This window comes from Lampetra planeri, unplaced genomic scaffold, assembly GCF_965212315.1.
Source record: "Lampetra planeri unplaced genomic scaffold, kcLamPlan1.2.h2 scaffold_1341, whole genome shotgun sequence".
Lineage (NCBI taxonomy): Eukaryota > Metazoa > Chordata > Hyperoartia > Petromyzontiformes > Petromyzontidae > Lampetra > Lampetra planeri.
This window is the reverse complement of record NW_027614058.1, coordinates 468-26,625: the sequence shown is the minus strand read 5'-3', so window position 1 is coordinate 26,625 and position 26,158 is coordinate 468. Positions and strand designations below refer to the sequence as shown.

The window sequence follows — 26,158 nt, the reverse complement described above, 5'->3', positions numbered from 1 at the left end:
GGATGCTGTGGATCATGTGTGTGGATCCAGTAATAAATCTCAATGCAGAATGGTCAAACGTATCCAGGGACAACATCACCATGATCCAGCACAGATCACAATAAAGCGTCAATCACTCTTTTTCTACACCCCAAAGGAAAATGTTTCTTTCATACGCTGTAGCTATTTCTATAAAAGACACTGATTTTCTAGTGTGTGGATTGCGTGTGTGGATCATGAATATGGATCGTGTGTGTGTGTGTGTGTGTCTTTTCTCCATTAATAACTTTAACCACACCAACCCAAGAAGAGAAAACCCCTTGCGCACACACGTCCTAAATGTTCTAAATGTTCTAAAATACGTTCTAAAACATAACGTTCTAAAACTATACAACTGATAGGTTCCAACAAATGGGACATTGGCACGTGTGACGTCTCAAAGCCAGGATACGTTGTCACGGCAGCAGACACACGAGGGAGGAGACAAGTGGAGACAAACCATGCTGGTGAGGCGTGTCTGACTGAGCTCTGCAGCATGGCGGGGTCAGAGGTCAGCGAAGCGACAGACTCCCCTCGAGTGGTAACTCTAACGAACAATGGCTCATTAAAGCAGAACGCGTCTCCACACACACACACACACACACACACACACACACACACGCGGGCAGTGAGGCCGTTGATCCACTCCGCTGCGTCTGACACGGACGCAGTGGTGAAGATGATGTGACGGAGGAGTCGGCGTCTTCCAGGAACTGACCGTTTGTTTGTCAGTTTTATCTTCTTCTTCTTCTCTTCCTCCCATGAACAATGCTCCAGGAAACGTTCCAGTTGCAGTCCCAGTCAGAATTCAAGCTGGAACATCCCACTAATGTCGAACGTCCATCTCAGAGTGGTGTGAATCTACGTTGACTGAATCTCTGATTGAAAGATTCATTCATTTCACAGGTCATCTGAGTGCCGCAGCAAACTGCTGCAGGTGAACCCAATCCGTTGGTTCGTTCCCTGCGCACGAGTCGACTGACATGAATCACTCGCTCAAAACAAAACTAACTCTGAATTTGAAACTAACGATGAAAACAAAACTTACACTGAATATGAAACTGCTGGGCAGTGAATGTATTGAGTGTAGTGGAGGAACTAGTTCACTGCGCAGCCGTACGTGAACGAATCACTGAACGAATCACTAAACAAATCACTGAACGAGTCACTGACCAAATCACTAAATGCTCTGTCCCATTCGCTCTGTTGCTGTAAGCTGGTGAGTCATGGCTGCAGTTTTTGACTGATGTTAACACAGAATTACTGCTCCAATCCGTCGAATCTCCCTCCTGAGATCCAATCTGAAGTTTGACGGTGAACAGGATTCAGTCCGGCTGACCGAGGAGGTGTGTGGGAGTACGCTGGTCCACTGTGTGTGTGTGTCTGATGACTGAACCTGTATCCGATGACAGACCCACAGTGTTTGAGAACAGTGGGTTTGATGCTGTCTTGGACCGTCTCCTCCTCCTGCGCACAACCGCTGCTTACTGAGACCGTGTCCAAAGGAACAAGTCCAAACACACTTCTCCTGTCATCACTGAATACTTTCACCTGTCGGCAGGTGACGGTTTCTCCTCACGGCACGAGCCCACCGATCTGTTTCTTGCGCACAAATAATTTGATGTAATGTTTTATTGAAAGTTGTGAATGAAACGTTTGTATGTATGTAAGCGTTATGTGTGTGAAGCGTCAGCACGTCACATCGCATCTTCAAACCACCTCTCCTGTTCACCACTTGTGTCGCCAATTGCCCACGCGGCTCAGACCGTCCCCCGCATGTGCTCACAGGATTCACTGACAGGTACGTAGTTTCTCCCATCACCTTTTAGTAATCACAACCTTTGCGTAAAACATGGCATACTCCTTTTTATAAATCGGATGTACAGTTTCTCCTGACAAGTTTTTCGTTTTATCGATCACAACTTTTGTGTAGAAAGTGACATACAACAGTTTTTGGCCCCATTTTAGGCGTATGCAAGCTTTATAAAAGAGACCCCAGGTAGGGGAACTGAGTGACAGCTTTCAGCTTTCAGGAAGCGTTCAAGGTTTTCTGAAATAGTCGTGTAATTACGGTACTCCAAAGTACTGGTGTTAAAGAGTTGAACCGCATCGACGTTTCATCTCAGAGCAGAAAACGACACGACTTCTGTAAAACCTGAATCCAAATCAATATCAGATCGTAATCCAGAGACACACACACACACACACACACACACACACACACACACACTTTCCCTTTTCTCTGCTCAAATAACCACAGTCATCAGGGCCCAATGGGGCATCTATTTTTCAGCGTTGCCATGACGATCCAATGAGAAAGGTGGGGGGGCTTCGTTTGACTGGTGCAGTCACCTTGATAAATGACCCTCTTATTGCCGGCTGTTCCCAGGGAATACTGTACACACACACACACACACGTGGATCACTTTCCATGCTAACTGGGCGACAAGCCCTTCAACAAACAGCTGTGTAATGAGTCTCATCTTGTCCGTGTGGAACGACAAGGAACCAGGTCAGAGGTCAAACAATCACACCGGCTGCGTTTACACACTGGTCGTGGGTCAAACTCTGGCGTCGACCTTCTCACACACTCAGGTCAAACAAATCACCAAAGGACATTTTTCTCACCGGAGACGGCCAATGGACAGATTCCACGATGTCTTATCGTCGTCTTAAATCATTTTACCACCGAAGGATGAAAAATGTCCTCGTCTGTTTTCATTGTATAAAACAACGACAGTGCAACAATATTCAAACAACTTGAGTTGTATTGGCGGCGGTTTTATTCCATTTTCTTGACTAATTCATCAGCTGAAACCGTGAAAAATGTCCATCAAAGCCCAGAATAAGGTCAAATATCAACCCCTCAAATGTGTTCTTTTGTCTATAAACCTAATAAATTCAATTTCTATCATTATAGGAGCAAAGAAACTAGAGCCTGTAACACTGAAGAAGCCTCAATCCGACTGTTTTACTGTGTTTTTGTTTTTTGTTTTGTTTAAATTCAAAACATCATCTCACTTAGCTGGAGGCTTGTGTCACGATAGGTTTGGATTTGTTTGTGGACATTTGGACTGGGAATGGCTCTGGTCCCAGATTTGTTGGTTTAGCTGGAGGACAAACGCTGCCACAAAAAAAGTCAGTGTCATCAATCACTTGAAAGTTTCTTGTAAAAACTGCACCTGCTCAAACGGAGTCGCTGTGATGTGGCGACGAGTTCTGCTTTTGTCCGCTGACGATTCCAATAAAGTTCATTCAAACCAGATGGACTCGGCAATGTTGACTAAAAGAGACAATGACTGCGTGCTGCAGTTCGTGGAAGAAATCATGTCACACCAAGATGTGCTCGGCACAAAGTACGACACCATCACTCGTGTACTCGTCCTCAAACACCTGCTGGAGACCTTCAGAGACCTTCAGAGACCTTCAGAGACCTTCAGAGACCTTCAGAGACCTTGTGCAGTGGTGACGATGTCCCAGAGACAAAATGACACCAGAGTTCCTGTTTCAGGCGGCGGCGCCACAATGACATTCTGTCTTCATGGCACATGTGGACTCGTGAGATGAAACCAATCACAGATGGCTCTCCTGGATGGTAACTGTCTCCTTGAAGACAGTTCCAACCACAAAATGTCCTCAAGGTTCAACAACTTCATGAGACGTTCACTGAGACAACATTCATCAATGACCGCAGCTGATTGGTCAGCAAGATCATTGACACATCACAGGGTCACTTCAGTCCTTGGACCACTGGACCTTAAACCCTGTGTCCTTGGACCTTCAGTCCTTAGATCATCGGTCCTTGGATCATTGCAAGTTCTTGGATCGTTGCAAACTCTGTGGCCTTAGACATTCTGTACTTGGACCCACTCTGTCCCATCATTGACCTTCATTTCTTAGACAATTAGTCCTTGGGCTCTTGGACCTTCAACCCTCTGTCCTTGGACCCTATGTCCATGGAACTTGGACTAGTCTTTGGGCCCAGTGTACTTCGACCCTCAAACCCTTAGTTGTTAGTCCTTAGACCTTCTGTCCTTAGACCTTCTGTCCTTTAGCGATGATAAACCACTGTCTGCTTCTAGACCACAGAGAGAGTTTCATTGTCTCGTGTCAATGTCTTTAACACCACCGAGGAGGAAATGCCCCTCGGGTCGAAGAATAATCAGCATCAGCAGTGAAAAAAGACAAATGGGTGAAAGGTTCTGCAGGCTCTGTTTTTTCCAGGCCATTTCTCTTTGACCGGGCGCCTTCGTCCCTGATCACAAAGCTATGAGCCCCAGAGGGCAGAACATCGTCCACGCTACAGTAAACTGGAAAGGAGGATGGGTGATGTGTCTCTGCCGGAACCCCTGACGGTCATCAATTATTCACACCGAGTCACTTTAGAACCTGAAATAAACACACAAACACATACATGGTGGACTATAAATACATTGCAGCGCATTCACTTTCATTCGTACTGATCACACAACATCTCAGTGTGACTGCAAATGAGAAAACAAGACAATTAGTGTGCTGAACAACTTCAGGAACTTTGTGTGAGGAAAATGCAGCTGTTTGATAGTACTCACAAACGGACATACAGTACATCTTGTCACACCAATCGGTTCATTTGTTCATTCTCAAAAAAAAACGTCATTGTCTGTGTTTGTGGTGAGTTTGTTTTTCTGTGGAGGAATATGGTGTTTAATCGAAGAATGTTTATCTTTTATCACAGTTTTTCTATTCATGCAAATTTAGCAGTCAATTCAAACTAGTAGATGGACTCAACTAAAAACTGCATGCGACTCAGCAGTTCTTGGAAACAAAGAACATTTTCCATCGTTGTTAACGATCGTCCACGTTTTTCAAACCTGGTCTCAGGTTGCTAAAGTTCCAATATGTCGCTCTTGTCTTTGCGTCTGGACAGTGAATCCACCCCCCCCAACCTCCAGCCTTCCTTCCTGACTTCCTCCGACATCTCATAATAACAACGTTTGTCTCCAATGTCCGTTTGTGCAGTAGCAGATAATGAGTCTGTTCAGTTCAACGTCGTGAACGTTTCTTCTTCTGCGTCTTTCTGTGTCATAGCGCCTCGTTGAATCTCGTAGCGCCGCGTTGAATCTCGTAGCGCCTCGTTGAATCTCGTAGCGCCGCGTTGAATCTCGCAGCCCTGTTTCATTTTTCCCTGGTTTCCCTTAAGCGACAGTGACTGACAGTGAGCACATCTTGTTACAACAAGATCGGCATCAATGCTGAATTAACTAAACACGGAATAGCCGCTCCAAGATTGATTATTCTGTGTTTTTTTGTTTACTTTGGGTGATAGCGACTGAAAGTGAGTGGGTGTTGTTACCGCAGTGACTACAACAAGATCAGCATCCTTTTCTGCTCACTTTTTCGTTTAGAAATCACATTCTGGACGTTTCTATTTGCTCAGGAGTCAAGAAAGTGCCGCTTCACCGTCTCTTCTTCTCTGTTGTTGGTGAATTTCAGCGCCATCTACAGCCTGTTGAGTCATTCCCAATGGATCCATTTGAATGCAAATATTCTTGATACAGTCCCGAGGGACAAAAAATATAGTTTTAGTATGTGTGGACATGGCCTGTATACACACACACACACACACTGATTACCGATTGATGTTTGATTTTCCTTCATGAAGGGATGATGGAAAAACTGACTGTCAACAGGACAACAGATAGAAGGAGTTTTGGTGTAAAAGCTGCAAGGGCACCTTCAGTCGTTCAACACAACAGGAAACGATGAATACACACACACACACACACACACACACACAGACTGCTGGTGAACGTGTCGCCTCCTCAGAAAAAAAACACATTTATAAATGTAAGAAAAACTCTTCTAATCGGATCCACACGGATGTGCTGATGCTGTCAGACGAGACAGGAGACGAGCTGAGCGATGACATCATCGTACAACTTGTCAGACGTTGGCTGATTGATGTGTGTGTGTGTGTGGTGTCGTTTGAACAATGAACGAAACACGTTTGTTTCAGGTAGTGATATTGTTCTCGTTGTCCACCGTGCAGGAAACATGAATGAATGAATGACACTGAGACATTGTGTGATGTGCGGTCGTATGTTGTTGTGTATTTTTGTTCGTTATAGACGACAGATGGAAACTAGCAAAGCACTCAGAGAGGGCAGATCTCCACCAGTCAGCTCATCTCTACCCATACTGTATTATCATCCTACATTCATTTGATCGACTCTAAAACATTAGAGGAACACTAATCGTCACAATCAGAAATCATTAGCAACCTTGTTACATAAATCATACACTCTGCTATATTTTTTTTCTTTTTGTTCTTCATTTTATTTTTCATTTCAATAAAAAAAACAAAAAAAACACACCTCTGTGCCTGAGTAGGATCAAAGCCCAAACCGCTGGGTCAACAGACAGACCCACTACCCACTGGTCCACAGAGACACTCCACTGCTGCTATCGTGGAGTTCTAGACACAGATGATGAAAATGAGGAAGAATCCTTCAACAGATTCCTGGATCCAGATGGTTCCAGAACACAACCAGCATTTAATCATCTGGTTCTGGTCCATTAGCAGTTACTGAACAATTCATTAAAATATGTTCAGAACTTTTACTAACGGACAAACAACAACCAGCAACAGAACCTCCAGAGCAGGGATCCATCCATGTTGTAATTCCACTGCATGTTGTAGTAAAATTCAATAAACCCAGACCCAACCAACGGTCAAGTCGTATGTTTAGAGGGGAAAACAATCAACTGACAGAAGAAGAAGAGAAGGAAGAAGAAGAAGAAGAAGCAACAGTATTTGATGAACCAATGCAAAACATCAAAAGGTGTCGGACCAGGACACAGGAACAGAGCAGACAGACGTCGTCCCTCCAGGTGACTGGAGCTGAAGTGGAAGATGGAAACTGGAGAATGAGCACTGCTGCCGCAGAGCAGTGTGTGTCTGTGTGTGTGTGTGTGTGTGTGTGTGTGTTACTCACAGCCTCTCGGTGCCTCTGGGGATGTTCCTGGGGACAGCGTGGATCCCCAGGCCGTGGCAGTCCACCGTGCTCCCCAGGCACCTGCAGGGGGTCGGACATGCATCCACATCCCCTCGTCCCGCCAGCAGAGCCAGAACGGGCCCACACCAGAGCTGGGTGAAGCCCTGAGCGGGGCACTGGAGCTCGTGGACCTCCTGACCCCTCGTGAGCGCTCCCGGCAGCAGACATCCCGTGTGTGTTCACTCCCCCCGAAGTGTGTGAAAGCTGCAGCCAGGTGAAGTTGAGCTCAGACTGAGTGGCCCTTCACTGTCAGAAGGCGTGTGTGTGTGCGTGTGTGTGTAGAGGTATGTGTGGCAGCGGGGGTGTTGAGTAGATCCTCTTCTTCTGCTCGTGCCTTCCTCCTCGGCTCTTATCTGGTGTGTGGCTCCTGCAGCCGTACAGTGCGCTCGCCTCTCCCCTCCACTTTTCATTGAGTCATTGTGCACTGAACAGTGAGAAACCGGAGGGGGGGAACTCCCTCACACACACTCACAGCAATCATCCATCAAAAAGCTTTTACAAATAACAGCAGAAAGACTCCTCCCACACACACACACAACCCCCCCACACCCAGCACCCGGAGTGAACTCACATCTATTCAGTGACACAGGAACAGGAGCCGCCACCTCCACCGACAGCAGCCTCTCTCTCTCCCTCTCCTCCCCTGGGGGAGAAAAGAGCTGGAGGCTGCATGGACATGATGAGAATGGTGGTGGGAGGGGGGAGGAGAAAAGAGGAAACTGTGATTACACTGAAGCATCCAACACACAGTTTGGGAATGCTGCTACAGGAACTTGCGCTGATGTGTGTGCGTGTGTGTGTGTGTGTGTGTGTGTGTGTGTGTGTGTGTGTGTGTGTGTGTGTCGGGGGGGTCTTATCTGCCACAGTTTCCTCAAGAGTCGATTACGGATTCAGTGGCTTTGAAATTCAAATTGAGTTTTTTTTTTTTTTTTTTTTTAATCTCCACAGAAACGCCGGCTTCAGCTTCAGCGGCTGTGTATCGCCTGAAAAAAGGGTTAAAGTGTGCGTCGTGAGGGGCTGTGGAGGAGGAAACCCACCGGAACGAAATGGACTCCATCAGTTTCATAGTAAATCAATAAGATGTTTGGTGTGAAACGGCCCATTAGCTCATTTAAACACAAACCACAGCAACAGTCGATCCATCCTGGACTGGCCTCACTGGATGTATTAGTGTGGGTAACAAATGGTGAGGAAATGTTCCTCATATCAACAAAAACGAGGACACTTCACTGTCTTCACCCACACACAGAGACTGACGGGGAATTCAACCAGCTGCTCGTTGTAAGTGAAGGACAACGAACAGGCCACAGGCGGCGTCCCAGCTGCGTCCTTTGTGTCCCTCAGTGATTCATTCCGCCATCGTCTGCAAACAAAGGCCGGGATGAGACGTTGACGCGTGTATGTGTGCGCCTCATTTCTGAGGAGGTGAGGGGGGCCTTTAACACACACACACACACACACACACACACACCACACACGCACACACGCACACACACACACACACACACACACACACACACACACACACACACACACACACACACACACACGCACACACGCACACACGCACACATTCCAAAGGCGCCTGAACGACTTTTAGCCGATGAAGATCAAACTGATCAGCTGACAGTGTGTGAACAACAACTGACAAAAGGTTGAAAATAGTTTAAAATCCTTGAGGATAAAAACAGTTGATTAAATCAGAATCATTTATGGATAATAACAACTATAATAATAACAATAATAATACCATGATAACAATAATTTTACAACTGGACATCTTTATTTTTACCTTGTAAGTTTGTTTAGTTTTAATTTTGTCAACCTCTTTTTAGATTTGCTATTAATCTAGATAGATTTGCTCGTTCTTTCTCTCTCCTTTTTTCGTACCTTTGTCCTTTGGCTGCTGTAACATGTAAATTTCCCTCACGGGATGAATAAAGTGCTCTAAGAAAGTATTCTAATACACACATTCAGGGGTTTTACAGCACATTTAACAGAATGTATTCATGACACAATCACAAGGAATCCATTGAACGGGGAAGAATAAATCAACAATATCAGCTGTGATTTCCTGACGCCCTCTAGAGACGGACGAAGGGCACTGCGACATCATGAGGCTCCATCGTGGTTATGTTATCATGTCAGGAATTAGTAACCAGTGTCGGGAGTAACGTGTTACAAATGTAATGCAGTTACTGTATTGAGTTACTTGTTGCAGTAATGCAGTCTTCTTCTTCTTCTTCTTCTTCTTCTCCTTTCGGCTCTGTCCCTCTTCAGGGGTTGCCACAGCGAATCATTGATTTCCATCTTTCCCTGTTCTCTGTATCCTCTACTCTGACTCCAACTACCTCCAATGCAGTAACGTAAAAAAAAAACAAACAAACATCCGTATTGGTCAACTCTGCTAACATTTTGCTAAAATTGCTCAATCTATAAACCAGCTTTTAGCAGGTACTGGCTGTATTTGCATGTACTAGTAGGAGTCTTACATCACTGGAACACAATGATGCTAAACTACAGCTCATTCAAAGTACAATTCCTAGCTATGAGATGGACAGTAGTACAAATTCAAAGACTATCCGTGGGGGGCAAAGGTCACAGTAGTGACTGATAACAATCCACTAGTACAACTACGAACTGCAGCTCTGGGGGCTGTGGAACAAAGGTGGATTGCTCTCTAGACGCCCCACTGTCCTCACAGGTTATGGCCACAGGAAGAACAGCTGGTGAGTACTATCAGCAAGGTGAAAGAATATCTGGAACAAGGTAAGCTGCCCTGTGGTCTGGAGACACAACGGTTGGCGACTGAACCATTGGAAGCGATCAGAAACTGTGAATGGGGTTGTATGTAGAACCCCCTCCAGACGCTGAAACAGATGCGATTCCTGTGACTCACGCCCAGTCTCGATGAGAAGATTACCATGGACACCATGGACCCAGGTATGGAGAGGTCGCTGTCCTGTGGGAGGAGAAACTTCTACTGGCCACAAATGGAAGGACCAAACTTTGAATCTGTGTTGATCAGAGAACGTTGTCACTTCTACGTCCCGTTCCTTCAGCCATATGTGGTAGTGAGTCAGACGTACCCAGGGGACCCGGTGGGACAGTGCGTTGTGTGTGTGTGTGTGTGTATTCTCACCTGTGTTCGTGTGTGTGCAGCCCCTTCTTTTTGCCAGGGTAGGTGATCAACCACAAATGATGTGCACCTGGAACATGGAGCTCACGAAGGGGAAGGGTTACTTCTTCTAGTTATTTCAGGAGGAAGGAAGCGCTGAGCGAGAGCAGGTTGGTGAGAGCGGACTGCAGACGGAGTCTGATATCTGGAGAAACGGCTCATAACAGGATGACCCCCCCAGTAACTACAGATTATAAACGTCGAGACCACATTACCTGTCAGGATTTGGAGGAGTGGACCCCGAATCCTGATTACAGCACCCACAACTCGTTGGCTGGACTCGTTTCATGAGTTTTTTAATGTTTCTGTACTGTACCTTATGTGCTGGTTTGGTCAGAACCCTGAAGGCCAACACTGAGTGAAACTTCACCGTTGCTTGTGAAAGTGTATGAAGCAAAAATAAACACACAACAAGAAATGAAAAGTTTAAAAACAAACTTAAAAAAAGTTTTAATCCAAAGCGGACATTTCGCCAAGGAATCCAATGTACAGGGTTCAAATATTTCACACTGAAATACTCGGACAGAGTTCCAGACGTTTGGGTTGGACATTGCCACGTAAAAAAAATCAGTAACTAAACATTTCACAGTCAGGCGACACTGATGACATTATTTCACAGAATGTTCCTTTAAGACGGACCCATTTTTCTCCCAATAATAAATAAAAACTAGTAGTTTCAGTAACAGCAGGAAAAGAAACAGAACAAAGCCATCAATCACACACCTCCCAAACCAAACATCCACATCAATACTTCGACCTTCGACACCCAACTCGCCGCACGCACGCACACACACAGACGCACGTTGAGCGACATGTGACTGAACCGAGCAGCAGAGACGTCTGGGACTGGTTCGGTCGATGCATCAGTGGTGTAAAATGTCTGCAACAGGCAGACGTCAGCACCGTCAGGACGCAGACGTGTTCACAGTAAATAACGTCAGCTGATGGGAACTTCACAGAAAAACACACCGGCTGCTCATCCCTTCTCACTCACAACGTACAAAAACCCTCCGCGACTTTCGTTTCAACCATTAAAACCCCTTTTTCAAGCTTCTGTCTCCAGTTAGTGGCGTTAAACACCTGAGCCATGTAGGTGGAGCACCCAGAAACAAACACACACTCTGACTCCAGCCTTCTTTACAACTGAAGGGAAAAAAGGAAATTATTAGAAAATAATAAATCCGTCAGACGAGTCGCTGATTCTGAATCAGCTGAAAAACATTTGTACCCAAATACGTACACAGGTTAGAACACACAACTACACACATTCTAATTACAAGTGTTTCACACGACAACAACCAAACCGACGCAGGAGGTCAAAGGTCACACGCTTTCACCTCCAAGGGACAAGAACGTCTGTAACAATTTTACAACTTTTTATGGAAAACTGACAAAGTCTGACACTTTTGATCAACGTCTGAGCAACGCTGACAGAACGTTCAGTGTGTCAGTCAGGAGTTAACTGATGGATATATATATGGATATAGGAGGAGGTATAGGACACAGGAGAGGAGGTAGGAGGTAGGGGATAGGAGACAGGAGGTAGGAGGTAAGGGACAAGAGACAGGAGGTAGGAGGTAGGGGACAGGAGACAGGAAGTAGGAGGTAGGGGATAGGAGACAGGAGGTAGGAGGTAGGGGACAGGAGACAGGAGGTAGGAGGTAAGGGACAGGAGACTGCTTGGGTTCAGTTTGACCTTTGACCTTCTCATGTCAGTCACAGTGAAAATGGACGACGACAGTAAATACAACGAAAAGAAGAAGACCTGAGTCACACCAGGACAAACATTCACACAGAGATTTCCTGGCGAGGAGAGAAACAGATCCTGGACACGGCGGGGGAGTCCTGGGGGGGACGGGACAGAGACACCGGGGTTACAGTCACATGGACATGGGGTCAGCAGGGAGTGCCATCACTCCTCTGTCCATTTACTACATATTACTTGTCTGTGTATACATATAAGTACAGGCCTGAAACAGGATGTTGTTAAGAAACCAAGCATGTTTTTGGTTGTTGTTTTTTTAGTATTCGTGCAGTCAGAAAACAGTTCTAATAACTGGTTTGAAGAAGGGTTGGCTTCCGGCAACAGAGGACATGGGATTACCGTAATGACAGCAACATGGCTGTTGGGGAACTTCTTAGACCTCGTCTAGACCAGGTCTAGGAGGTCTAGTCATGTAATTACGGTACTCCCAAGTATGCTAGTAAGAACGGAGCACGGAGGACACCGTCGGTCTTATACCCCTCTGCCCCAAACATGTTTCTTCTACAATATAAATTCACGTCAGCGCTCCTGCAAATATAAAATATACACATGATTAAAAGAACACAAAGAACCTCGTACCTTTGACACGTTCACAGCTTTGTCCTTGTTATAATTGAAGTCGGGGTTTTTGACGACCAGTCCAATGTTTCCCAACACAGGACTGTTAGCCTGCGTACACACACAGACACACACAGACACACACAGACACACACAGACACACAGACACACAGACACACACACACTTAATGTCCACACTTGGTGCTCTGCAGCTTTTATCTACTAATCCATTCAGAGATGTTGAGTATCACTGATCCACAAACTCACCTGCTGGAGGACGACGTTCTCTTTGCCCAGTTTTCTCCCCGTCCTGGTGACGGCGTCCGGTGAGACGTGGCGAAGCCTCCTCTCCGCTGTCAACTGCTCGCCGCGAGCTTTGCGCTGGTACCTGCGACAACAAAGGGGACAAACAAGATAAACTAAGGTTTAGCTCAGAGTTATTGGAGTTATTGGAGTTAACCCTCCAACACCGGTGGGATCCCCAGTGCTATATTTGCGCTAGCATACTTTGGAGTACCGTATTTACAGAAAATGAATCAGAAAGTTGAGAAGTTGAACTTTATATCAGAGTTATTGTCATTACAGTAACGACTGGCTGGCTTCCATCAACAGATCGAAGGGGTTTACCGTAATGACCGTAAAGCAACGTGGCTGTTTTCAACTTTCAGGGACTGATGGACACTGGCTGTCTTACCTTGATGAGTCCACCGAAGGAGCGCGAGCGCGGGCGTTTCTTGCAGGGACCGGGTGGAGCCTGGTGGGGGGCCTTGGGCGGCGTCGCAGATGTCGTCTGTTTGACGAGCTGCAGGACACGGGACACGTTCAGATCGTCCATCCTGAGTGTCGGTCAGAGCAGAGCTGGACACCAACCTGGCGGATGAGCTTCTTCTTCTTGGCCGAGTCGGGCATGTTGTGGTGGACGTGTCTGAAGAGCTCCTTCAGAGCGTCCTCCGTGTACTGCTGCGCCGGGGACTGACACTGCTCCTGGGCACCGTCGCCGCCCAGAGCCACCGTCCTCTTCAGGGGCAATGCCGTCCGCTGAGTCGGAGAGCCACCGAGCGCCAGCAGCTCCAGGTCGTCCTGGGAGAGGAACGGAGGAAGGTGACGGGGGGTGGGGGGGAGTTCATCTCACTGAGACCACATCCACACAGACGAGTTCAGGTGAATCTGTTTATTTTTTCTGAGGAGTTCTTAATGAAGTTATGTATCATTATCAGTGGCTTTGTGATTTTTTTTTGGTGAATTTTGTGAAACCACCTGTAGCTCCTCCCCTCAGTCGCCGTGTCTGGCTGGAGCCTTTGAGGCCACACCCACAAAAAGACAAGTTCAGGTGAATCTGTTTTTTTTATCTTTGGACCTTTGGTGGTTTTGGAGTCTGAATCAGATCATTTTCGGTCCCAGAGTGAATGAATATGCAGACGACACCGTTCCTCCTGCGTGTGTCAACCTATCATCTTTCCTGAGCCGATGACGTCCTTAGCCTCATGCTAACTGGCTAACAACAACAACGGTGGCTCTCCGTGTGAAACGTGTCTGCTCACATTCTCCTCCATCTTCTTCCCATCCCTTCTTCCATCACATGCTCCATGTCTACAGCGGATTCACTGGATTTGTGTGAATGCCTTCCTAGACAGAAAATGTTTTAAAACTATTCCTGTTCCGTCCCCATGTGGACATGGAAACAGTGTCGTATTCACATTTATTCACTCAAAAATGATCGTATTAAGGCTCCAAAATGACGGTTCATGTGGACCAAAGGTCCAGACAATAAAAGACGTTACAGTTTCTGCTGATTCACCTGAACATGTGGGCGTGGCCCAAAGACCTGAAAATATAAAAAACCCAAATAAAGCTACTGAGGCGAGGAACTATAGGTGGATCCTCCATGAGTGACAGAAACCGTGATGATGACACGTACCTGCATTTAAAAACCCAAGATAAAGAAGAAAAAATTCTAATTAATGTTATCACCGAAAATAATTGTACTTTCAAAATCATTTCATCTCAGTTCCTTGATGTAACACGTGCAACACCAGTGAAAAACTCAAGTCTCAAAACTCAAGTATTGTTTCTTATCCCACCAGCAGGAGCAGTGCAGCTCGTTGAATGATAAGAAATAGAAATGAAATCAAATATTTTCCTCTCATCCATTATTTTTATATAGGAACCTGAGCCGACCTTTGTCTGCAGAACTTTGGTCCCTGCGAAGTGAACCCTGGCGTATTCCCGCAGGTAGACTGGAGCCTGGACGACACACACATACAAAGACACACAGACACACACAGACACACACAGACACACAAAGACACACAAAGACACAGCAACTATTTGGTCATAAAACCATGACATGAGGTAACGGATTGTTTTGTTAGCGTGTGTGTGTGCATCAGATAATCACCCTGAAGAGTTTCTGAGAGTGTTTGATGAGGAAGGCCATGCTGTTGTTCAGTTTCTTCAGGTTGTCTTTCAGGTCTGCAGCTGCGATCTGCAGCACAACACAGCAAACATTTGAAAACGGCACCAGACGTTTGTTCCACAGAGCGGCTTGGGTTCAAACCCTTTTTCAGGAGTTTCAGGGAGCAGACCTGAACCCATGTGAGCACTGACGGTATCGCAGCCGATACATTCGCGCTAGCATACCTTGGAGTACCATGATTACACAACTCTGTGTGAAGAAAATGTCAAACAGTTCCAGAAAGCTGACAACAGCCACATTGTTGTCGTCATGGTAAACGCATTCACTCTGTTGCCAGAAGCTGGTGATCCATTTCCTAAATGACAACAGCAGTAGTGGACAATGGAAACGCTATTGCACCATTGTGATAATGCATGTTGACACGATCTACCCAACAAATTAAACTCCACTCCAGACTAAAGGTTCAAGGCACAACAACTGGCAACATGCACGTACGTGCATCTGGGGCTGGGAGATATCCATCTTATCTATCTTGATATACGATAAATATCCCGATATTTTTCCCATAAATGTTCAGTCAAATATGACATGTCACAAGTAGTTTTAATGAAACCGACTATTTCAGGGAACAGTTGTCAACTCAAATGAATGAATAACAAACAGGTTTCTTCTTCTGGGTCATGAATAAACTCTCAGCTGTTCAAATAATATAATGTAAAGAAACATACTCTATAACTACAGGAGTCACTGTTTTGAAATCAAAGCTCCATAGGTGCACATATGGATAAAAAATATCTTAAATAAAAAACGCCAATCTCCTTCTGAAATAAATACACGTGAAAAGTTTTCAGCTTTTCCTGTTTCTACTGGTGATGGAACCTGGTTTCAGTACCCGCCTCCGTCGAGGTTCTAAGCTGAGCTGGTACAAACGTGACATCACAGAGGGACGTCCTCTGATTGACTGGTGTTTTTTTAATAATCACGGTATGCTAGCGTGAAGGTAGGATAAAGGGTTAAATAAGCATTGACAGGAGGAGGGAGACTTACGTGTCTGGGCCAGAGGACATGCGGAGCGAACATGAGGGCCAGGTTGAAGGCGGACATCTTGTTCTTGTCCCTGCTGCTGGCCGTGTGGTAGAGCAGGTCCAGCAGCAGCTTCAGCAGCGAGCGGTTGGCAGGAGGCAGCAGCAGGAACAGCAGCTGCAGCGCTTCGATCTGACGCTCTTTGTTGGGCACCGCCGTCTTGTTGCCATGCTCGTCAAACAGAGTCATGTCTGGGAGACAAATGAACAACCGTTAAACACCAACGTTATCACTACTGATACAGTCGCACTAGCATACTTTGGAGTACCGTGATTACACGACTATCTGTGCTGTTAGAAAACACACACATAAAATGTCGACCGGTTACTGAGAGCTGAGAAGTACACCACACAATCAAGTTGCTGTCATTACGGTAATTATTCACCGGCTTCTGGCAACAGAGCGAATGGGATTACCGTAATGACAGGAACATGGCTGTTCTCAACCTTCAGGAAGCAACTGACAAATGATTGAGAACAGCCATGTTCCTGTCATTACGGTAATCCCATTCGCCCTGTTGAACCCAAGGCGTCATTACCGTAATGACAGCAACTTGGCTGTGAAGTGCAACTTCTCAGCTTGCAGGAACCGCTGCACACATTCAGATATTCATACAGTTACGGTACTCAAAGTATGCTGGCGTGAATGTAGCGCTGGGGAGGGTGTCTGTGTTTTTGTCTTTTAAGTTTGTTGTTCCTTTTCCATTTGTCAGACATCCACGTTCAGACATCTCAGACAGTATTTCATCTCTTCGGTCCATTCTTTGGTCACCTTCACCCAAACGGGTGTATCAAACTACATTCCCATAGCACACGGAGGACATTTACATCAGAGACCGTCAGTGCTGAAGGGTTAAAAAAAGAAGTTCCTGACAACACAGCAGGTCAAAAAACAGGGAAAGCTGTTCTTGACCTTCATAAACAACAACACATTAAGCCTGCTGCCATACTCAAGTTCAACTGGAGTGCAAACAGTGAAACAAAATGTTGGACTGGAAGAACGGTTTTATCTGAGGCAGAATGTGAATGTGTATCTGAGCTGTTTTTTTATTCTATTGCAAATGCTGAAGGAAAATACTTTAACACTTTTATGCAGATTAAAAACCTGTATATAAGCCGTATATACTGTAAACAAATTAAAGCTGATTTTGTGACATCACCAATCATACACTAATGCTGCAGTCACATGGAATCAGGGAACCGGCAAACTGGTTGTCATTTTAATTGATAAAACAGACAGGGAATGCTGTTCAAGGTTAAAATAGTTTCACTTTACAGATGTATGCTGTGATACACAATATAGTTTTACATCTATATCTATATATCTATATATTTTACATCTGTAAAGAATACGACATTGCCAGAGAAACATGTAACGTGGGTCCTGTTTTGCCGTCGTACAGTTCATTGAGACTGTGTTGGGGGTTAGTTAGTTTCTCTGTTCCATCCAGCACATGTCTCTCCCTGTGATGTCGTTTTTGGGCCACCGCCCCATTTCTCTCTACGTTTGGATTTATGCACCCTGTGTGTGTGTGTGTGTGTGTGCTCCTACCAGCAATCTTCAGGTGTGCGTGGAAGTGTCTGTGTGTGAGCAGTGGCTCCGGCAGGTCTCCCAGAAAGGTCTTGAGCAGCGTGGCCACGTCGTTGGGGTGGAAGTCTCCAGAATCCAGGTCGACACCAGCCCCGCTGTTCAGCAGCTCCCTGAGCGCCTGCTGCCGATTGCTGTTCCCCGGCACCCGGAACAGTCCCTCCACGTGGAGATCTGAGCCGGGCAGAACACAGCAGACGGGGGTGAGACGGGAAGAAGGCCATCGGACACCGACCAGTGGAGGACTTACTTTTGCTGAGGTACTCGATGAGTTGGTAGATCTGAGCGATGCCGCTCTCTGACAGCGTCGTACCAAACGCAACACCTTTGTCTACGGACATAAACCAGAGGGAAGCCCAGTTTATGCTTCGACGTTGAACTGACGTGGGCCCTACGTGATATGTCTGCGTCTGTCAGTCTGTCTGCGTAGCTCCACGTTGAATCTTGCTGTCGTGTTTCGTTTTTCAAGTTGTCAGTGTGTTTCCTTCATGTGATAGGAACCAAAAGTGTGCCATGAAGGGTATCTGTGAAGGTCCTCAGTCCAGGTCATGGTATCTCACTGGGTTAGCACATGCCAACAATGACAATACGAATTAACCCGACAACACTTTTCAGTCAAAAATCACATTTTGCTATTTTCTATTTGCTGAGCAGACATTTGCTGTACCATACACATGGCTGGGAAAGTCCCATGACACAAACAGTCCAGTCACAGTTGTTGTCATCTGTGGGAGGTCCATGTAGCCGTGACACGTAGTCACATGTCTGGAGAGGTGACGTCTGACTACGCCGTCGGCAACGCATTGATTTGATGCAGAAGCATAAATTGGGCTTGAGTGAGTGGGAGGAAATGACCGTTGATTCCTGCTACAGTCACACGTGTCTGATAACACGAGAAGCAAGACAGACAAACCGACCTTTGCGTTTGAGGAAGTTGAACGACCGGAAGAAGCCTCCATTTCCAGCTGTCGGGGTCTTCGGACCCTCCTCACCCAGGAGCTGCGAGAACTCGGTTCCAGGCAGATCGATGAGGCGGGTGATGTTACTCAGCACCAGTTCCAGGAAAACATCGGGGTTCTCGTGGCGAAGTTTCTCCACAAAAAAGTCGGGGTTGAAGATGATGGGAGGTCGAGTGATACGAGAGCCCCCCGAGGACTCGTCAGGATTGATCACCATATTACACTGTGTACCTCTGGAGGAGGAGACCAGAGGAGGAATAAAAACACACAGGTTATCACTGAGGTAACACAGAGACGACCTCTGGGGCCTGTCACAACAAAACATTATGTACTATCAATCATGCTCTAGTTGTCAGATGGCTTTTATTCTTATAATAATGTGCATTTCAAATTATGCATGGACAATTGCATTTGTTTTAGTAGTAGTATCAGTAATTAATATCAAATCGGTATCTTTTATTCTACGTCATTTTACTCTTATTTATTTTTATTATTATGTGCTGTGTTTATATTTGTTTACCCATAATATTTTATTTTTATTGTATTTTAAACGTCTGACACCTCACACCAAGACGTGTTCTTGGTACTTGGCAATAAAACAGACAACGTGTAAGCTAGCATTGTGACGTAACAAAGAACCTCAGACTACCGTCACTGTTAACATTTCTATTTCTAAGAACACACCACCGCTCAGCTGATCACTACTGAGCTCTCCACATAAATATCGCCTGCTACACCCAATGTGTGACCGGAGAATCGCAAATGTTTTGGCTGTAAGCGTTGACCAGTTACCGGTGCTAGCTAACAGCTCGATGACTTTTGAGTGACAGTCCTCGGCACTTCGTTCAAGGTATTCTTTTTTGTGGGGGAGGTCTTAGCAGTTTAAACTAAACACCACGAACTAATGTCAGTGTATGTGCTGTACAACAAACGTGAAATAACTCAAACTTACCGTCTATTTTGTGTGTTTTCATCGACATCTTTCCCCGCAGACATGTTCAATTTGAATCCTCCGCTGTTGTCCGCCAGGCCCCGCCCATTTCCCTGTCGATTGGGCGTTTGTCAAAAGTGGGCGTGTCAGAGTGGCTGTGATTTGCATTTCCGTCCCTGTGATTGGACGGTTTGAATCTACCGGCTGCGTCCAGAGGAAAAGTGACGTAGGTGTAAACAAACAAACAAACAAACATTTCTGCTGAAGTTGAATTGTCATATTTGTTACAGGTACATTAGAGGAATAATTATTTTATCAAAAGGAAATACTTAAAAATAAAATAGAATAAAGTAGGAAGAACAACTGAAGACTCATGTAATAATTTAAATGAAATGTAACATTGAATTTATTACATTTCTTTTAAGCAGATCTGCCGTGTGAGCTATTCCATTGTCATCCTCATCTACATCAGCCAGGTGCCTGAAGCACCTGTCACAAGCCAAGTTAAAGGAGGTCACCTGTTAAATGTGCCTGTCCTGTGCTGACACCTTTTTGCAGAACACGTCACCCAGTGACACTCTCAAATATGTGTAACTCATTTCTACATTGGGCCTCTTCATGAGACACACAAAAAATCTGTGATAACCTGCCAAAGGAGATCAGATGAGCAAATGTATGCTATTTAAAATCATTATAAAAGCATTTTCATTGTTATTGCCCAATTCTTCTATTTTTACTCAACTGTATCTGTAGTATTTGTACCGTGACGGCACTTGGTAACTCAACTTTTGATTAGCATGCCATCCAGAATGTCTTCATATGGCATTCCGTGTCAGCCCGCACTCCCAGCTTTGAAAGTGTTGCTGTTACAAATGAGATTGCACAAGTTTTATCTCACTTACATGTTTGACAGTCCGGGGAATCTGCCTCACCTGCCTGCTGCTCAAGGTGTGAGATCTGGGAGCAGAGATCCAGGCTCCATATGCTGTTGTAATCCAGGCCAGCTGGTCCTGTCTTAGTTCATTAGACCGGCAGAGGAGCCTCCACTCGGCTGTCGCCACAGATTATGGCGAGCTCACACCCTGACTCAAGTGTATTCATGGTGTTTTTACAGTAAGGTAGTAGAAAATGATGATTGTTTTTTTCTATTAAGTCATTAGTTGGTTGGTCTATAACAGGTTGAAAAAAACAGGCTCAATGAACCCCTCAAATCTCTTTTGTCTAAAAAAAAACTAATTAGTTTACTCTGAGAGGAGCAAAGAAACCAGAAAATATCCACATCTGAGAAGCTGCAATCAGACACTTTGGATATTTTCTCATTAAAAACACTTCAATAAATTCTGGATAAGTGATTGTGATGAAAATGATTAATCAATAACTAACAGCTGATGATTAATGAATGAATTGTCACAGGAGAGAACACGTCAGAAACTGAGAGCGGTTTTACTGTCGCTATAAAAATTTATTCCAGACACACGGTCAGAAATGGCAGTGAGAGTAAATAAATACTTGAATGAATAAATACATCAACTACAAACAGAGAGCAGCGAGGTGTAAAAGAAGCTAAGAGGAACTCGTCAGGTCTGTAAACATCACAGGTGTTGGATGTTTAACATCAGCAGGACAAATCTGTACATAATCTCGAGAAAACCTCAGAGTGTCTTTCTCTCCAGAGGCAGCTACGAAGATAAAAAACAAAAACAAAGAAGAGTGAATCGGATGAAGCAAACATTTTTCATCGCTCAGCATCACTCAAGAGAATCAACCAGCAGGTTGGATGATGGTTGGATAGTGGTTGGTTGGTGGTTGGATGATGTTGGATGGTGGTTGGATTATGGTTGGATGATGGTTGGTTGTGTTGGATGATGGTTGGGATGGTGGTTGGATGATGTTGGATGGTGGTTGGATGATGGTTGGTGGTGGTTGGATGATGTTGGATGGTGGTTGGATGATGGTTGGATGGTGGTTGGATGAAAAGTTTATTTTTATTTCTGGGGAGTTTTATCAATAAAGTTACATCTGATTAACTGTTAACTCCTCCCCTCAGTCACTGTATTGGCTGCAGCCTTTGAGGCCACACGAGACAAGTCCAGGTGAATCAGTTTTGTATCTTTGGACCGCTTTGGAACCTGAAGACGATGACTTTTGGTCCCAGAGTGGATAAATGTGAAGACGACACTGTTTCTCCCTGCATGTGTCCAACCTATACGCACCTCTCCTGAGCATACTTGCACAAACTGGCTAACAACAACAACAACAAACAACGGCCGGTCAATGTGTTGTGTTCAGAAGCTGCTTGAGTGGACGGTTGACAATGGATGACAAGATACCTGAAGTAGCAGCAGATATCTGAAGTAGCAGCAGATACCTGAAGTAGCAGCAGATACCTGATGTACCATTTTTGCAGCGTTTTTAGTGCAACAGCTGGTCACAGCCACTGTGTGTGATTAGTTTGGGGGTTTGTTCCTCTTTAATTTACAAGAACCATCTACAAACATCTCACTCACGGTGGAAATCATCTGATCACTTGAGCTCGCAGCTCTGGTCTCCCATCAGACAGCTGATCTTCTTCCACCAGCTCTTCGAGAGGCTCCTGATCTTCTCGGGCGTCTTCTTCCTCAGAGTCAACCTCTGCGGCGGACGCTGCTACTGTCCACCTGCTGGAGCCTGGCCAAGATGGCCGAATCAAACGTGTCCTTCAGGTTCTTCTGGGTCAGCGCTGAGCACTCCGCAAAGCCCACTGCTCCGAGTTCCTGGGCGAGGAGCCGTCCCTCTCGGTGCCCCACTGGGCGCTGCTGGTTCTGAGCCAGCTGGATCAGGACCTGGACGTCCTCCTTCAGGTCCACCTGGGTACCCACGAGGATCAGAGGTGCACCAGGACAGTGCTGACGGATCTCGGGCACCCACCTGTGGGTCAGGTTGTGGAAGGAGCAGGGCCGGACCAACGCTGTAGCAGAGGAGGAAGACGTCTGCGCTGCGGTAGCACAGCGGGCGCAGACGCTCCAGCTCGTCCTACAACAAGAACAGAGGTGAGGTCATAATCAGGTTCTCCAAAGTTTTAATTCAGACATTTTCTCAGTAAGTACATCTTACTGTGTCTCTCTAAGGGGGCTTTCACACTCACAACTATCTGACTCTTCTGTTCAGAACCAAATTTACAGATGTGAACCCCCCCCCCCCCCCCCCCCCCCCCCCCCCCCAGAACATGATCCGGACCAAAGAACCAAAATTTGTTCCGCCCAAAAGCGGTGGTCTCGGTCAGGACCGAGCTGAACCACTGCTCGGAACTTTTGCAGCGTGAATCCTCGTTGATTTCAGGACAAATCTCCCTGTTTTTTCCTTGTCATCATTGATGGGTCTCAACATAGAAGGTGGTGACTCGCTACACCTGGCACCATTGTTGAGGCGAAGCTGAAATTTTCCTGTTGACTGTATTTCAATGCATTCATGTTGTTGTTTTTGTTGAAAACATCCCCACTTTTTCTCTTGTGTGCTGGTATGGGTCCTGACAAGACAATCTGACAAGAAACTTGTCACAGCTTCATACAGTACCACCGACAGAGGGTGACAGAACACAGAGGTGAGGTGTGTGTGTGTGTGTGGGCGGGGGTTATTGTTATTATTTCTTTATGTAGAAGAATGAATTTTCTACACTTCAAAAATTCAAAATCTTACCAGTAATATTTTGTCTCATTTATAAACAAGATGTCTAATATCTAGTTTAAAAACCTCTTTAAAACTTCCTAAATAATTTAAATTTTTACTTGTTTCGAGCAATTTTCAAAAAATTTAAAAAAATTAGCTTGAAACAAGTGAAGGAATGTTACTTTTTCAGGTGATGTGTGTAAATAGATTTTAATCACTAGAAATGAGACATATTGATGAGGAATAAGCTGTGTTCCTGCAGGGGGCGATGAGGAGCTAGCGACAGGATGGAGGGGGGGGGGGCACAGCAGCACGATCTATAACTTACATTGATCGATCCATCAACCAGCCCCCATTTCTATCGCAGCGGGAGAGAACATGTTGAGAGGTCAGAGGTCATTGGATTCCAGGTCACATGTCACCTGACCTGTGTCAGCTCACCTGTCCCGCGGTGTCACACAACTGAAGTCTCACGGGTTTTCCATCCACAACGGACCATCGCTGAGGAGACAAACAAACAAACAAACAAAACAAACAACTCAGCCGAGCCGCAGGAGGACAATGACATCACTTCGATGCATCCGTTCACCTGTGATACGTGTACTGAATCAATCGAATCTGTTTAGTAAAAAGATTTGTTCATTCCGTTTCGTTTTCAGTGAGTGATTCATGTCAGTCGATTGGTTGGCCACACTCAGCTGAACTGTGAAATTAACTCATCTTTTCAGTTTCAAGTTATTTAGTACAGTTCATTCACCCAAGTGATTTGTAACGGGTCAACACGATAGTAACTGGCAAAACAAGTTATTTTAGGTGTACTGACTCAGTCAAATCCATTCAGTAAAAAGATTAAGTCCAAAGATTTGACCATGGTCTCTTTCAGGGTTTCATTTTCAGGATAAGTTTCGTTTTCAGCGAACGACGAGTCACGTTCACACACAGCAGCTCACTGACACACTCAGCTGAACACTGAAATGAGTGAATCTTTTCAGTAACTAATTCAGTACAGTTTTTTCAGCCAAAAGATTTGTTCTTTTGAAAGGATTAACCGTTCGCGAATGAGACTCTACTATCGTGATAGGCAAAATAATTCCTTTGGGTGGACTGAATGAGTTGAATCCGTTCAGTAAAATGATCGTTAAAAAGGTTTGTTAACCGAATCTTTCTTTTTCTTTTTTTACGTTTTCAGTGAGTGATTCGTGTCAGTAGACTCGTTTGCAGGGAACGAACAATGAATCCGGTTCACTGTTGCACTCAGCTCAACTTTGAAACGAACGGATCTTTGATTCAGATTCGTTCCTTCGAACAACTCGTTCGCGAACGGCACAACACCCGGGGGACCAAACGTCACGCAGGTGCGTCGGCTCACCGGAGAAGTTGTCGAACGCCGTGGGGACGTACTCCGCCGGGTATCCGTTGGTGGTGTAGCTCACAATCAGACTGGTCTTCCCCCACCGCTCCGTCCCCGACCAGCACGCAGTTCACCTTCCGCTCCGGAGCCGAACCGGACCCGCCTCCTCCGTGCGCTCAGCGGGAAGTCCCGGTTCTTCACGCGAACCGGAACCGGGAGCGGGTCGGTCACGGCCAGGCACACCGGGTCCGACACGCGGCGGGGCTTCATGTCCCGTGCGCCCCCAGTGCGCGACCGTCAGGCTGCGGGGAGCCGCGTCAGCCGCGTCAGCCGCGTCTCAGATCTGCTTTCTCCTCCCAGCGGGGTCCTGACCGACATCCTCCCTCCATCTGCTGCCGGGACTAAGCCGCTTACCGGAGCCCCGCGGTGAAACCGGCTCAGCTGCTTGGGCACGTTCATCCCGTCCACGGACACGACGTGGAAATTAGCCGGGTGGCACACGAACACGCAAATGAAGCTGCTGCCGTTCACACGCGCTTCGAACAAAGTGTTTAGATTACAGATGGAGCTCAGTGGACTAGAACGTCTCCCAAAGTGGATTTATGACAGTACATCACGTCATCTTTATACACACATTGTATGTACTTGTGTTACAAGTGTTTGTTTATATGACTTGAAAACCCAACATCCAGAATGAGGAGAAACACACCCTGGAAAATGATTGTGTATATAAACGTGTTTCACTTTTTACATTCGTACTGACAAAATCAACTTTTTGATCTCGTCTCGATGATGTAATTTATCGAGATGCACCTGTAGTTAATCTGTAGTTAATGCACCTGTAGTTCAATAATCTCATCTGATTTATCTGCACCAGTTCAGTTTCATACTTAAATGTACGTGAGCTGCATCATGTACTGCATCATGGCACCAATACTTACAGGTTTGTCTCAGTAAAGTAGAATATCATCAAAAACTTGATAAACCTGTGTACAAAGACATTTCACAATTTATTTACCAAAAAAAAAAAAACGAACTTTGGGATGGTGGTCTTATTTACTGACGTGTCTGAAGATATTAGATGAATATTTACTCAAAATCACACATATGTGGTCCCATCCTGTGACCTTTGACCCCCAGTGCCCTGCTCATGTTGACAGGAAGTTAACCCCTGTATTCACACACACAAAGTGCCACTTTTACACTTCTGGCACTGTTAAACATTACACTAGATTTGTTTGGGAGAATGTGGTACCAAATTTACCAACATGAAACCAACCTTTGCTGAGCCCAACATTGGCCCAATCTCAAAAAACAATAAACACGTCATGTTTTTATTTCAGTCCCCCCAGATGTTACCTCTTTGTTTTAGACTTTTTCTACAATGTTTACAATATTTTTGTATTCGATCTTGGTGTGATGTTAAATAAGACTTTTTATAAAAAAAAGGGAGCAACTTAAAAAAAAAAAAAGTTCCACCTTCGTCACAGCATTCAAGTCGGTAAACTAGAACTAGAACGATGGCATTCAGGTAAAATAATATTCACCAGGATGCAACACAAAGCTAGCCTGGATGCTAAGTTAGCTCATGTTGATTATCTAATTAGCTAATGTTTGTACTGATGTAGTG

General features: G+C 45.5%; 2 protein-coding genes across 2 annotated transcripts; both read right to left on the bottom strand.

Annotated features, from left to right (window-relative positions):
- Window positions 1-12,021: 12,021 nt before the first annotated feature.
- On the bottom strand, window positions 12,022-19,597 carry ARHGAP19 (Rho GTPase activating protein 19). Its single transcript, XM_078622135.1, has 12 exons — window positions 19,554-19,597; window positions 18,560-18,834; window positions 17,893-17,973; window positions 17,607-17,816; window positions 16,020-16,246; window positions 14,955-15,041; window positions 14,735-14,800; window positions 13,427-13,636; window positions 13,251-13,358; window positions 12,824-12,937; window positions 12,578-12,667; window positions 12,022-12,078 (listed from the first exon to the last, which is right to left on the bottom strand). Exons 1-12 carry the CDS (start codon window positions 19,595-19,597, stop codon window positions 12,022-12,024), a joined length of 1,569 nt encoding a protein of 522 aa, XP_078478261.1.
- Window positions 19,598-22,055: 2,458 nt separating this feature from the next.
- On the bottom strand, window positions 22,056-24,798 carry LOC144739161 (rho-related GTP-binding protein RhoU-like). Its single transcript, XM_078622134.1, is given in 8 exon segments — window positions 22,056-22,163; window positions 22,166-22,474; window positions 22,476-22,544; window positions 23,619-23,669; window positions 23,671-23,678; window positions 24,547-24,628; window positions 24,630-24,689; window positions 24,691-24,798. Coding segments are annotated over 8 exon segments (795 nt in total).
- Window positions 24,799-26,158: the final 1,360 nt, after the last annotated feature.